The sequence below is a fragment of the Lampetra fluviatilis genome, chromosome 62 (assembly GCF_964198595.1).
Source record: "Lampetra fluviatilis chromosome 62, kcLamFluv1.1, whole genome shotgun sequence".
Lineage (NCBI taxonomy): Eukaryota > Metazoa > Chordata > Hyperoartia > Petromyzontiformes > Petromyzontidae > Lampetra > Lampetra fluviatilis.
Genome location: NC_136336.1, coordinates 4,041,582 through 4,056,665, shown reverse-complemented (window position 1 = coordinate 4,056,665; position 15,084 = coordinate 4,041,582). Strand labels below are relative to the sequence as shown.

At 52.2% G+C, this 15,084-nt stretch overlaps 1 protein-coding gene across 1 annotated transcript; it reads right to left on the bottom strand.

The window, feature by feature from the left end:
* Nucleotides 1–635: 635 nt before the first annotated feature.
* On the bottom strand, nt 636–7,941 carry RPA3 (replication protein A3). Its single transcript, XM_078881560.1, has 4 exons — nt 7,694–7,941; nt 6,423–6,497; nt 4,691–4,799; nt 636–3,823 (listed from the first exon to the last, which is right to left on the bottom strand). The coding sequence occupies exons 1-4, from the start codon at nt 7,787–7,789 to the stop codon at nt 3,744–3,746; spliced, it is 360 nt and encodes a 119-aa protein (XP_078737686.1). The 5' UTR covers nt 7,790–7,941; the 3' UTR covers nt 636–3,743.
* Nucleotides 7,942–15,084: the final 7,143 nt, after the last annotated feature.

The window sequence follows — 15,084 nt, the reverse complement described above, 5'->3', positions numbered from 1 at the left end:
GCTTGTGCCCGCCCTCACAGTCGGGCATATTTGCGGAATACACCACGCCGCCGTTGACCCTGCAGGCCATTGACCGAGCAACCCAACGTTCCTACCAGCTCCCTCCGCAGGACAATGTGTTTTCCTAATTGCCGATGCCTCAAAAGTACAGCTCATGGCTATTATTCTCCACAAACTTTGCTTTTGTGACCAAGACAGTGATTTTTTGAAATTGACCGATTTTCAATGAGAAAACGTGTGCACGTGTCTTTTCGTTCACACAAAGTAAAAAAAAACTACATATGAATCATCATTAACATGTATTTATACTAAAGTAATAAAAAAATTACTACAAAATATTTAGACACCAAGGCCGACTACCACAGGCCGGACTGGCCACAGCGGACCGAGTTCTGCGACGAGGAACAATCTCTCTCAACAGTTGAGCGAAGACTGTCCGCATCGCGAGCTACGATTATTTCTGCGGTGTTATAGTAACGGAATTTTTGCACCTTGCCCCAATGATGAGCGTCGTTGCGTCTAATTTGGCCGCTCACTTTGCAACTCGCCCGCTCGTCTCAGTCACACCCACCGGGAGCCCACGATCCTCCTCCACGTTGCACAACAAGCATCAGACGACGACGACGGCTCCACAGAAGGCAAATTCCTTTTAATTCACTTGAAGGGTTCAAGGAAACGACAACACGGACACTCTATACTTCAACAAGCAAGGAAAACAACAATGGAATCAACACAAAGTGAACACTTCAAGCGGCTATTTAACTGCAATTGCTCGGTGGGGAAATGCCGAGATGGCGGGATGTTATCGCCCTGGCCTGGTATGCGGGAGGTCGTGGGTTCGATCCTGACTCTGACGCCCACTGTATATTTGGAGTTCGACTGTTATCCCTGTGGTTGCATTAATTTTTTTAAGTGTCCACGTGATGAGAAGCTGCTTCTGAATAATCGCTAAAAGCTCAGTGGGCTTTACCTGGTCAAATAAAATGCGGTTTTAAAATAGTTGAGTTTAGCTTATAACCTCCGCAACACAAGCTGTGGATACTCTTATGTTTTTTCGGTAAAGTCACGTAGGTAATTTTTTTTTTTAATTAATAAAAGTAATAATAGAAATTAAACAATAAAAATCGTTTCGGAGGCAACACAAGTCTCCGTCATCAGGTGGGACCGTCACAGCTAGATTTACTGTATCACTTGATACAGTATCACCTGATGACGGAAACTTGTGTTGCCTCCGAAACGTCGTGATTTTTATTATTTTATATCTATTATTACTTTCATACCTACGTGACTTTACCGAAAAACCCTAAGAGTATGAATCCTTGCAGTCACGAAAGCTTCAAATTAAGAAGCTGTGGATACACACCGAACCTCGACGCCTTCGGCCGAGCGGCAACGCGAAAACAAAATTGAACCCGAACAACTGCGGCCAAAAGCTACGCGGTCACAACGCTTACGTTTCAAATTCAATGTCAAGAGCGCTTACTTTTTCAATTCACACAGCCAAGACCGGGCGTGGGCGGGTGGGGTCAGCAACAAAAATAACAAGAGCAGCCGTTTTTTTTCTTTCTAATTAGGCGACAACAAAAATGTTATTTCAAGAGGCGCAATGCACGTGAATAACGTCACGTAGCGGTCCTCAAAGAGCCGCATGCGGCTCCGGTACAAGAGCTTACAAGGTTTGCCGACTCCTGGCCAAGACATTCCGGAAACAATTTTTTATTATTTCAAAATGCATGTGAATAACGCCAACGAAGAGATTCCTCAAGGAGCTGTGGGTTCCTGACCCATGGCCAAGACAAACCCCCACATATTTGGGCCGCAGTGATGGCCTTAATGTTAACACACGCCCTTCCACAAATTGACTTTAATTCACAACCGCATTCCCCATCCGTTATGTACAAACGATGCACGCTGTGGCTTTGTTGGGGTGCTCCTGCCAATGACGACGGGCAACCCGGCAGCATTTGTGTTCACAAGCCTCGCTCTGCTGATGAGACCCAAGAAGTTGAAACCGGTCCAGAGTCTGCTTGCTTAGGCAAATGCTGCTGGGTAAAGGTGTTCTGGAAAGCCAACAGGGTGTGGACCGGTTCTGCTTCTGTGTGCATTGGCACTTAACTTCCGTTGGTGGTAATTTACTATGCTACAAAATTACAAATGCAGGGTGGTGCAGTCGTGAACGCGGCCACACTACGATCCCTGACAAACTTGAGCTCGATACGGTGTGCGGCGGATGCCTTCATTCAGCAGCGGATGGACAAACACTGCTAATTTTTATTTTACATTTAGGAAGACACGAATTAAATTAGCACGGTTGGCTACGTAAGGTGTGAAAGAAGGTCAACGTCACGCAAGTATAAATTAAGAGAGCACAATAAGCAGCAATGGATTACGCTGTTTGTGATGTACAAATATATCGCGGAGCAGATCAGGATTTGAACCACCAATCGAGAACACGAGTCAGGCGAGTCACCTCTCCGCTATGACTCTTAACTCCATCGCCTGGTATGCAGGCGGTCGTGGGTTCAATCCTGATCCCGACACTTGCTGCTGTATATGTGGAGTTTTCACATCTCTCTCTGTGGTCGCGTGGATGATGAGCCACTTCGTTGAGCTATTATTTGAGATAGCCAGGCCGCTTTTGAGAGAGCTACAGTAAAAGCTTGGACTGCGAGTAACTTGGTCTGCGAGACGAGCAAAATTTTAAATAAATATGATTTTGAAAAACGAGCGAGGTGTTGCAATACGAGCAGTACGTGTATACGCTGTCTGCCGAGCGTCACATGATCACAACTGATATACTAGTGCTTTGATATAAGAGTGCTTTGGATTACAAACACGTTTCCGGAACGAATTATGCTCGCAATCCAAGGTTTTACTGTATGTAGCTCAGTGGCCCTTACCTGGTAAAATTAAAATAGTTTAGTTTAAATTTAGAACCAAGCCAATACCTCTTTTCCATTTGCACATCTGAGCTGTGCTGGGGCCATGCCGGGTTAGCACTGCACAGGTCAGGAAATCCGGGTTTATTTTCCACGCGACTCACGACCGTAAGACGCGCGGTTGCAAACGACGCAGGTGACGCGAAAACACGCATCGCGAGCACGTCACGAGGCCCAGCTCCTAGCGCGGATTTGTCCCGTGAAGCCAGCATTAAGGGCGGCTTCGGTTCCGGCTCGGCAACAGGGGAAACTACCCGTGCCGTGCTGGCCCAGAGCCGGCACTGCTCAAGATGTGCCGGTGGAGGAAGGGGTACAAGTCTCAATATACGTAAATCCCACCGCTGTGGGTACTTAATTGGGTGGTGGTACGAAGTAACGATTGACGTCGAAATATCATTTAAGCTCACCGATACGCGGGAGGAATCGCGCAGGTGTGAAATCGATGCTTTTCGACCCGTATGCGTTGTGTGTTCTCGAGTTCGCATCACCCTTGTGGCCAACCTGACCGCCTGAATGTGAGATTGTCGGAGGCGTCGTTGTTCTGCTGCATCCACAACAGCCGTATGACGAGAAGAAGACCCCTCGCAGCCACTAGAGGCGCCATTCCACCCTCGAATCGAACCACGCACGAGCGCACGGTGAACCCTCTTTCGCCACCGTACGTAGCCAACCGTGCTCACCGCGACTCTGGAATGGGATCGCGACAATTCGTGGAACTGCCGAGGCGTGTGAACCCGCTCCGCCACTCCACCGTGTGCTGGTTTGGGGTTGACCGGTCGACGGGGGCTCGAGCGACGAAGGTCATCACATGTTCAGTTGCTCCGGTAGGTAGAATTGGGAGAAGTCCTGGCTAATCTTGATGGCCTCGTTGTACAGGTTGAGGTCTGCGACGAGACAGGAGAGAAACGCGAAAGGGAAAAGAGGAAACCACGGTCGTTACGGCACAAGGCATCTTGCGTGGGGGCGGGGGTCAGCGGTGAGGGGAGATACGACCCAATGATGGCGGAGAGTTTCCATTGCACAGCCGAGCCGTGATGGGGGGGGGGGGGGGCGCGCCCGTGTTGAGCCAGCACCCCCCCGGAAGAGCCTTCCAGACGGCCACAGAAGCGCATCTGAAAGCGCGCGATGCGGTGATGAAGCACCTACACCGATTCATCGCTCAATCTCCTCGGTTGACGTCCTCTTGGACACATTCCATTCCTTGGCTGGCACTCCCGTTATTACATTTGACCATCGGCCTTCATACCTTCTGGCCGTGACGTGCTCTGCCCATGCCCGCTCGCTCTTCCGAGCAGTTAAAATGGTGTCAATCACCGTCGCATTCACTCGAATGCATTCGTTTCTCCTTCCGTCTCTCGGGTCTAACCCACACACGGATCTCTCCAAGCTGCTTTGCAGGACTGCCCCGTGGCATCTCACCACCGACCCTGCCTCCCAAGCCTCTGCACCGCGAGTACGTGCTGGCAACTGCACGGTGTGCGGTGGGGGTGTGGTGAAGGCGCAGAGGAGGTGCGGCGGCAGTGCGGTGGGGGTGTGCGGTGGGGGATCCAGTGGGGGTGTGGTGGGGGTGCAATTGGGGTGCAGTGGCAGAGCGGTGGAGGTGTGGTGGCAACGTGGTAGCAGCGCAGTGGGTGATGCAGTGGGTGATGTAGTGGAGGTGCGGTGGGGGTCCGGTGGCGGTGGATGGAGTGGGGGTGCGATTGGTGGAGCTGTGCGTATGCGGAGTGGTGGCGGTGCGGTGGGGGTCTCACCGAAGGGCACCTTGTCCTCCCGGATGCGCTCGTAGCTCAGGCATTGCAGCGAGCCCTTGTGGGTGACGCGAGCCGCCACGTCCACCACCCCACTCAGCAACTCGTCCAGCTGCGGAACAAACACGCCCGCGCACGCACGCAATGAGCAATGTTTGCCGTGTGATATCCCAATTAAAACATTCGGCGGGTAATTCTTCTGACGGACTACGCCGCCGCAACACAATGGGCGGCCTGGTCAATTCGAATGAGGTCACGCGATCTTTCACGTCCGTGGTGCGTACACGCACACCCGCAGCATTAACCGGGACGGCCTGCCGCGTTCGGACCGCGAGCACCTGTAAGAAGCGGCGAATGGCGCTTGCTCTGAGCTATGTGACACACGGTGACAAGTGGACCTCGGTTCACAGCGCAAATTGTCACCCCCCCCCCTGCACACCATCGCGCGATGGTGTGCGGGGGGGGGGTGACGCAAACTTCGGTCATCTCCGTAGCGGTTTTGGCTGGCCAGCGAACAAAGTGGGACACCGCATCGCACGCGCGCATTCAGAGGCGTTTTTCCAGCTCTTCCTTCCGATATTAGGAAGCCGCTGCTATTTTAAATAATCTAAATTGAAAACTCATCACTTTAGAACTGCTTTTTATGTTTAGTTTGTTGTCTTTCCCCTGCACCTCCGATCAGTGCGGTTGGCTCCATACAAAGTGGTGGTGACATTACCACGGCGCCTGTGCCAGGCTAGGTGCACTTTAAGGCCACGTGAAGTGTTGAACGACCGCTGGCAGGTCACGGGATAGACCCGGGTGCTATCGGTTGATGGACAGAATCAGAATATGTATGTATACTGGAGGAATCCGATGAACTATAAAGCTATTTTTCACAGATGTCCACCTGTTATCCTCTCACCGAATCCCCCTACCCCACCGTAACAAAGTACTACTATTTATATTTTACCAGGTAAGGCCCACTGAGCTATACAGTTCTTTTTCAGAAGCGACCTGGCCACAAACGTTAGCTCAACTTAGTTGCTTATCGTGTGGAAATGTACAGCAGCCAAATACTCTAAAACGAACGTTTCTCAATGTGGATGGGAAAACCGGAGGACCCGGAGAAAAAACGCGACCACGGGGAGAGAAAGATACATGCAACTCCAAATATACACTAGGCGTCAAGGTCGGGATCGAACTCACGACCTCTTGTACACCAAGCGAGGTAGTTAACATCTCCTAGCCACCGTGATGATGATGATGAGAAAGAGAAACACCGCAAACTCCAAATAGACAGCAGCAGGCGTCAGGGTCGGGATCGAACCCACGACCTCCTGTATACCAGGCGAGATGGTTAACATCTCCTAGCCACCGTGATGATGATGATGATGATGAGAGAGAGACACCGCAAACTCCAAATATAGAGCAGGCGTCAGGGTCGGGATCGAACCACGACCTCCTGCATACCAGGCGAGGTAGTTAACATCTAGCCACCGTGATGATGATCAGAGAGAGAGAGACACCGCAAACTCCAAATATACAGCAGGCGTCAGGGTCGGGATCGAACCACGACCTCCTGCATACCAGGCGAGGTAGTTAACATCTACTAGCCACCGTGATGATGATGAGAGACACCGCAAACTCCAAATATACAGCAGCAGGCGTCAGGGTCGGGATCGAACCCACGACCTCCTGTAGACCAGGCGAGGTCGTTAACATCTCATAGAACCCGTGTCGCCTCTCTCCGCACCGGTGCCTGCATCTCCACGGTGATGTTCTGGCCATCTCCGTCACTCATTGTGAAGCTCGAACCGGACTGGTGAACCTTGGGGAAAGAGAGGCCAAGGGAGGGTCAGTCACAGGGCAGGCAGTCACCACTGTCGCTTCACGTTCACCCATCTTGTCTTCTCAACGTGACATTTCATCTCGTGATACAAATGGCAAATGCGAGTGTGGAGTGTGCATGTGAAGTGTGAGTGAGGAGCTGTGTGTGTGTGCAGTGTTCATGTGCAAGGTGAATGTGGGGTGTGAGCGTGGAGTGTGAGTGTGGAGAGCGAGTGAGGTGTGAGTATGAATGCGAGTGTGGAGTGCGAGGTGTGAATGTGAGGTGTGAATGTGGCGTGAGTACAAGTGGATTGGGTGAGTGGCGAGTGGGTGAGTGGCGAGAGGGTGAGTTGAGTGAGTGTCGAGTGGGTTAGTGGGTTAGTGAGTGAGTGGGTGAGTTGGGTGGGTGGCGAGTGGGTGAGTTGGGTGAGTGGGTTGGGCGAGTGACGAGTGGGTGAGTAGTGGGTGGCGAGTGGGTGAATGGGTGGCGAGTGGCGAGTGGGTGAGTAGTGGGTGGCGAGTGGGTGAATGGGTGGCGAGTGGGTGAATGGGTGGCGAGTGGTTGAGTGGGTGAGTTGGGTGAGTGGGTTGGGCGAGTGGCGAGTGGGTGAGTAGTGGGTGGCGAGTGGGTGAATGGGTGGCGAGTGGGTGAATTGGGTGAGTAGTGGGTACGTTGGGTGGTGAGTGGGTTGGGTGAGTGGCGAGTGGGTGGGTCGGGTGAGTAGTGGGTGGCGAGTGGGTGAGTGAGTGGTTTGGTGAGTGAGTCGGTCGAGTGGGTGAGTGGGTTGGGTGAGTGGCGAGTGGGTGGGTCGGGTGAGTAGCGAGTGGGTGAGTTGGGCGAGTGGGTGAGTTGGGTGAGTGGAGGAGTGGGTGAGTGGCGAGTGGGTTAGTTGGGCGAGTGGTGAGTAGTGGGTGGTGAGTAGTGGGTGGCGAGTGGGTGAGTGGGTGGGTTGGGTGAGTGGGTTTGATGAGTGAGTCGGTCGAGTGGGTGAGTGGGTTGGGTGAGTGGCGAGTGGGTGGGGTGAGTAGCGAGTGGGTGAGTTGGGCGAGTCGTGAGTGGCGAGTGGGTGAGTTGGGTGAGTGAGTGGGTTGGGTGAGTTGGGTGAGTGAGTGGGTTGGGTGAGTGAGTGGCGAGTGGGTGAGTTGGGTGAGTAGTGGGTTGAGTGAGCGAGCGAGCGAGGCCCCGTGTCCACCCACCTGTTCCACTTTCCCGAGGAATTGCACCACCTTGCCCACGTACTGGGACAGCGTGCCGGCGTTCACGCGCGCTCGCATCCCACTGGTCGCGTCCATGGCTAGTCACTCGACAATGAATCAACAACTTTATAAAATGGTCTCGACTTCTCCTCACAAACTCAACACGAAGCCCCGAGGTGAGAATGCGGCCGGGACGACGACGGGGAGAGATTTTTGGCGGGAAAGTCGACAACCCCCAACCCCCAGAATTCCGCGCTGCAGAGGAAGCAGGACGTGACGTCACGGCTATATATTAAATAATAACATTATACGCGATAAATATTGTTGACTAAAATTAGTCTGGTAAAGGGAATAACCCGACGTATGAAAGTAATGTTATTGTTAGAATGTGGAGAACGTTTAAAAAAAGTTTTAATAACCATCCAGCTATGTTGCCATATCAGAGGTTTAACCTCCAGACGCGTCTTCTTGGTTCTTTCGGTAGTCACGTAGAAGGGAAATAATAAATAATAAAAATAAAACATAATAAAATATTTTATTACCAAATAATACATAAAACATAATAAAATATTTTATTACCAAATAATAAAATATTTTATTATGTTTAATATTTAATTATTTTATTATTTCCCTTCTACGTGACTTTACCGAAAGAACCAAGAAGATTGATCCCTGCAGTCACGAAAGCTTTAAATCGAAATTTAACCTCCAGACGCATGTTATTCAAATGGTTGGAAACTCAATAAGTTCGCCTCAGGGAAAAGGGGGAAAACCCCCAATGTAATAGTCGACGTTTCGAGAAACGACCCTTCTCCTTCGCGGCGCATAAATAATGCGGGCTGTTTTGTGTTTTAGCATTGTGGTGAATGCGGGCACCACTAAGGGGACATTAAAAAATAACTCACAACATTAACTCGGGGTTTACTAAAACACATTCCTGCGGAGGGAGCTGGTAGGAACGTTGGGTTGCTCGGTCAATGGCCTGCAGGGTCAACGGCGGCGTGGTGTATTCCGCAAATATGCCCGACTGTGAGGGCGGGCACAAGCCGGCGTGAGTAGGTTAAACGTTGAGTTTTATAAGGGCACCACGGGGTGACCAGCCCCTCCCCACCCAGCCCCACCCCTCTCACCCCCACCCTGCCCACCCAGCCCCCCCCCACCCAGCCCCACCCCTCCCACTCCCCACCCAGCCTCACCCCTCCCACCCAGCCCCTCCCCACCCTCCCCACCCAGCCCCTCCCCACCCTCCCCTCCCCACCCAGCCCCACCCCTCCCACCCCCCACCCAGCCCCTCCCCACCCTCCCCTCCCCACCCAGCCCCACCCCTCCCACCCCCCACCCAGCCCCTCCCCACCCTCTCCACCCAGCCCCTCCCCACCCTCCCCACTCCCATTTTTGGATGCAGATGGACGGACACAATAATCCCCTATGGGCTGGTGGAACCAGGTGGTTCCTACCAGTAATAAATATAGACAACACGTTTTACTTAATTAAATAGACTTTTTAATAAATGTTTTCTCCTACAACATCAGAGTGCAGCGCCACATTAAACACGCACTACAATGACAATAGTTTAAAGCGATTTGAAGCATGTTTTATTTTTTTTGTGTGGGGGGGGCAGAGCTTTGTGACGTCATATTTGAGGGGGGGTCTGACTTTTTGTGACGCCGTGTGACGAAGGGGGGGGGAGTCAAAAATCGTCCAAAATCGCGTGACGTCATTTATGGACGGCCCCTTAACGCGCGCGATTCGATCTCCCGTAGCGGCACCCACACAACCACCCGGTGTCCCATCCACGGGGGGTTCCATCGCTTGTTAGCTAATCGGCAGGCCACGTGTAGTGGTGTGGTAAAGTGTGGGCACCTCCCACAACCCTATTGCAGCGTGGAAGAGTAGGCCAAGCACCCCGTCTAGAGGGGTGCACGGGGGGGGGGGGTGGGGACTATTTTTAAATCCTTTATATTAAGTTCACTTGCTTGCTTGCTTGCGCGCTTACGACCGTGCAAATCTTCCGGTCGTTTTTTAACCCACTTCCCGTGATCCAATCGAGCTGACATTTTGCACACAGACTCGTTGTGCGTGGCAATTTATTTTCTTGAAAAACAATTTTTCCAAAATTTTACACTTTTTAGGAAAAAATAAATTATATTTAATTACCAATTGCTTAATGGTGGCAGGCAATCATCTGACCCATAGGTGGCAGCCATCTCAAGCCAGATGACGAGAGGACTCTAGCCGCCACGCATATAAAGGATTTATAGTGAAAAACTTTGTTTTTACGGGTTATACTTGTTACGCGCTTTTATTGAACTCACTCTGTCTGTTGTTGTCGTATCCTCAAATCTTGTACCTCTATTTTTAGCCACTTCCCAATGTGGTATCGACTGCAAACTTGGTTTAGTTATGTCTTACTGATGACAATACTATATTCTATCAAAAAATATATAGAATAAAAAAAATGTAACCATCTTTTTTAGAAGTTATGTTTCGGCTTGGGTCTAATTGTCCACGCTCAACTCACGTTGGCTGTAAATCACCACGGCCCCCCCTTACGTTATGGCAAGCTTCGGGGCCACTTCCTGGAGTCGTGGAGTTTTGCCATTACGAGTACGATACATTTCATGAAAGCGTGTTTTAAAAAAAGTTTGTTTAAATATTACCGTACTTTTTAGTGGTGGGAAGTTGAACACATCCACCCACGAAGGGGTTGGTGACTAGCACCACACCGGGCCGCCTTTGTCTCCCCAGTGGCGATGTTTTACACATCGCACCAGGTACTCATTTGAGGCTGAGTCGACTTAGGGGGAGGCCCAGGGACCGTCACCGGTTACCAGTTTCGGAGCGCAGCGCGCTAACCGCTGCGCCACCGCTCCCCATAACAATACACCCACTCATTCACCACACTGCATGTCACAACACACTCACCCGCTCCCTTATTCACTCTCCCACTCACACACCTATCCACTCACCACACTGCCTGTCACAACAATCCACTCACTCACTCACTCACCCACTCACTCACTCACCCACTCCCCACTCACCCATCCACTCACCACACTGCCTGTCACAACAATCCACTCACTCGCCCACTCACTCACCCACTCCCCACTCACCCATCCACTCACCACACTGCCGGTCACAACAATACACTCACCCACTCACTCACCCACCCACTCCCCACTCACCCATCCACTCACCCACTCACCCATCCACTCACCCATCCACTCACCACACTGCCGATCACAACAATACACTCACCCACTCACTCACCCACCCACTCCCACTCATCCATCCACTCACCCACTCACCCATCCACTCACCCATCCACTCACCACACTGCCGGTCACAACAATACACTCACTCATGCACCCGCTCACTCACCCACTCCCCACTCACACACCTATCCACTCCCCACTCACCCCTCCATTCACCACACTGCCAGTCACAACAATACACTCACTCACCCACTCCCCACTCGCCCATCCACTCACCACACTCCCTGTCACAACAACACACTCATTCACTCGCTCACTCACTCACCCACCCACCCATCCACTCACCACACTGCCGGTCACAACAATACACTCACCAGCTCGCTCACTCATCCATCCACTCACCACACTGTCGGTTACAACAATCCACTCACTCACCGACTCCCCACTCACCCATCCACTCACCACACTGCCGGTCACAACAATACACTCACTCATTCACCCGCTCACCCGCTCACTCACCCATCCACTCCCCACTCACCCATCCACTCACCACACTCCCTGTCACAACAATACACTCACTCATTCACCCGCTCACTCACCCATCCACTCACCACACTGCCGGTCACAACAATCCACTCACTCACCCACGCCCCACTCACCCATCCACTCACCACACTGCCGGTCACAACAACACACTCACTCACCCACTCCCACTCACCCATCCACTCACCCATCCACTCACCACACTGCCGGTCACAACAATACACTCACTCACCCGCTCGCACACTCACCCGCTCACTCACCCAATCACTCTCCCACTCACACACCCATCCACTCACCACACTGCCGGTCACAACAATCCACTCACTCACCCACTCCCACTCACACATCCACTCACCCATCCACTCACCACACTGCCGGTCACAACAACACACTCACTCACCCACTCGCACACTCACCCACACACTCACCCACTCACTGTCCTACTCACACACCCATCCACTGATCACACCCGTCCACTCACCACACTGCCGGTCACAACAACACACTCACTCACCCACTCGCACACTCACCCACACACTCACCCACTCACTGTCCTACTCACACACCCATCCACTGATCACACCCGTGCACTCACTCATTCGCCACGTGCAGGTCACGACACTTCACATGCTGCTTCTGTCTTCGCACAGCTCCGCCTTTAAGTTTCAGCAAATAACCCAATTCCAGAAACGTAGCGACTCGTATAATTAGTGCAGTTCGTTGCTGACCGCTCGGACCCTTCGAGGCCTATGTGCTCACTCAGCAACCATCAAGAACAAAATGTGTTGAGATATTGTTTGCAATACTCTTTGGTTCTTTCGGTAACGTCACGTAGGTATGAAATTTCCCCACCTGATGACAGACGCTTGTGTTGCGCCCGAAACGTCGTGATTTGTTTTTTTTTATTTTCTACCCACGTGACTTTACCGAAAGAACCAAAGAGTATGGATTTTTGCAGTCACGAAAGCTTCAAATGAAGATTGTTTGCAATGATGGTGGTGGTGGTGGTTGGTGGTGGTTGGTGGTGGTTCTGGTTGGTGGTGGTGGTGCTGGTTGGTGATGGTGATGGTGGTGATGGTGGTGGTGATGGTGGTGGTTGGTGGTGGTTCTGGTTGGTGGTGCTGGTTGGTGGTGGTGATGGTGGTGATGGTGGTGGTGATGGTGGTAGTGGTTGGTGGTGGTTGGTGGTGATGGTGGTTGGTGGTGATGGTGGTGGTTGGTGGTGGTGGTTGGTGGTTGGTGGTGATGGTGGTTGGTGGTGATGGTGGTGGTGGTTGGTGGTGATGGTGGTGGTGGCACCGATATCTTTGACCACCACAATGACATCTTGAACTCCTCTGCCAGTCCGGACCACATTATTTAGATGATTTGGCTCCTCCAAATTTCGGCACGATGGGCCACTTCGTTGAGCCATCATTTGTGGCCGGGTCACTTCTGAAAAAAATGATCTAATAGCTCAGTTGGGCTTTACCTGGTAAAAGAACAAATAGTTTATATTTATATTGCATATATATGTTTTAATTCTAGATGCAGCTATCGTGCTGTGACGGTTCCACCTGAAGACGGAAGCTTGTGTTGCCTCCGAAACGTCGTGATTTTTATTTTATTTTTTATAGATTTTAATTAAAAAATTTTACCTACGTGACTTTACCGAAAAAACCCTAAAAATATATATGTTTTGTTTACCTTGTTGTTGTAACGTTCTGACCCCGCGTCCCTAGTGGACATCCGTGAAAAAACAAAGCGCTTCATAACCCATCGGATTCCTCCTCCTGCTGCTCCTGCAGGAACAAATAAAGATTGTGATCGCGAACACCACGTGACTTCTGGCAGCTGCCCGGGCGAGTCTCGTTCAGGAGGAAGCAAAAAAAAGCGGAGAGGCACGTGTTTCCCATGAGGTTTCGACTTTATCTGCTGCTGCCATCTGCACTAGGCCGTGATGCCCTCCTCCTCCTCCCCCCCTACCCCCTCCTCTTCACCGAGCTGTGGTCGGGCGAGCGAAATGCGGTCAGCAGGCAACACGCGACCCGAAGCTTGCAGAGGGCACGCACGTGTGGCGCTTTTGTCGGGCGTGGTGAAGGCCACACGACCCACCCACCCCCTCGTGTGCCAAAGCGCCGGTCTTCATAGGTGCTACTCGATAACAGCACTTGCCCCTACAGTCTGTTAAGGCTATACGGGGGCTCTTTATCTTTGATGCTACTGTCTCGTGCACAAAGACACGCCCCGGCCGCTTTTGTCTCACACAGTGACGATGTTTACTACACACCGCACCAGGTACTATTTTTTATGGCTGAGCCGACCTAGGGGGAGATCCCAGCACCAGTTCAGATAATCGTCACTGGCGTTGGTGCCCGCGTTAGTGGCGCAGTGCCTGTTTAACATGATACAGCAGAGGTCTCACTCCGAATAAGTCGAGCGGCAATATCTTTTCATCGGTTGCATAACGCTGTGTGGAAGCTACCTGGTCTGTCGCTCCGCACGAAGCTTCAGGTCTTCTCGGCCACAGTCATTCCCTCCCTTCTCTACGCTTGCGAAACGTGGACCCCCCTAATGGAGCATCTTCGCCGGTTGGAAACATTTAGGCTGGCCTTTCTACGATCCATCCTGGGTTTAACGAGGTTGGATTGTGTGAGGAGCTCACAAAAAAAGATCTGGGCAAAGCCCCATCGGTGAGCTCCTCCGGCAGGCAAGGCTGCGTTGGCTGGGTCATGTAGCCCGCATACCCAGCCACCGCATGCCTAAACAGCTTTTGTTCGGCCGGATCGAGGGGGATAAACGGGCGCGGCACGGGCTAGAGAAGAGATGGAGTGATGTGGTACAGGAGGACGTGGAGCTGAGTGGACTTGCCGATGACTGGTACCAGCGGTGTCAAGATCGGCCTCAGTGGAGGAGGCTCGTGAAGGACGCTACTGAGCAGTTGGAGGCAGTCACCCTCTAACAACAACGGAGGGCGGAGGAGCGACGCTCACAACAACGAGCGGAGCGCCGGGTGGCTAAAGCACAGCAAGTTGGCACAGTAGGGGGCACAGGTGGTGCATCAGCCAGTCATCTCGGTCATCTCAGTCAGTCGACCTGTGGCACCTGCTGGGTCTGCCCCGTGACCTCCTGCCAGCGGGCGTTCAACACTTCACGTGGCCTCAAGGTGCACATGGCCTGGCACAAGCGTCGTTGTGACGTCACCTCCACTTAGTGGCGAATGGCGGTTGTGTGTGTCAGTGTGTGTCAGTGTGTGCCAGTGTGTGTGTGTCAGTGTGTGGCACTTCACGTGGCCTCAAGGTGCACATGGCCTGGCACAAGCGTCGTGGTGACGTCACCGCCACTTAGTGGCGAATGGCGGTTGTTATGTTTTGTCCGCGTGTGTGGGTGTGTCTGTGGGTGTGTGTGTCTGTGCGTGTGTGTGTCTGTGCGTGTATGCGTGACTGTGTGTGTGTCTGTGTGTGTGTTTGTGCGTGGGTGTGTCTGTGTGTGTGTGTGTCTGTGCATAGGTGTGTCTGTGTGTGTGTGTCTGTGCATAGGTGTGTCTGTGTGTGTGTCTGTGCGTGTGTGTGTGTCTGTGCGTGTGTGTGTGTCTGTGCGTGTGTGTGTGACTGTGTGTGTGTCTGTTCGTGGGTGTGTCTGTGTGTGTGTGTC

Coding starts and splice junctions, on each gene's coding strand:
- RPA3 (XM_078881560.1), bottom strand. CDS start 7,789: ATGGACGCGACCAGTGGGATGCGAGCGCGCGTGAACGCCGGCACGCTG. Junction 6,498..7,693: donor TCCTCGGGAAAGTGGAACAG/GTGGGTGGACAC, acceptor TCTTTCCCCAAG/GTTCACCAGTCCGGTTCGAG. Junction 3,824..4,690: donor GGAGGACAAGGTGCCCTTCG/GTGAGACCCCCA, acceptor GTCTCGTCGCAG/ACCTCAACCTGTACAACGAG.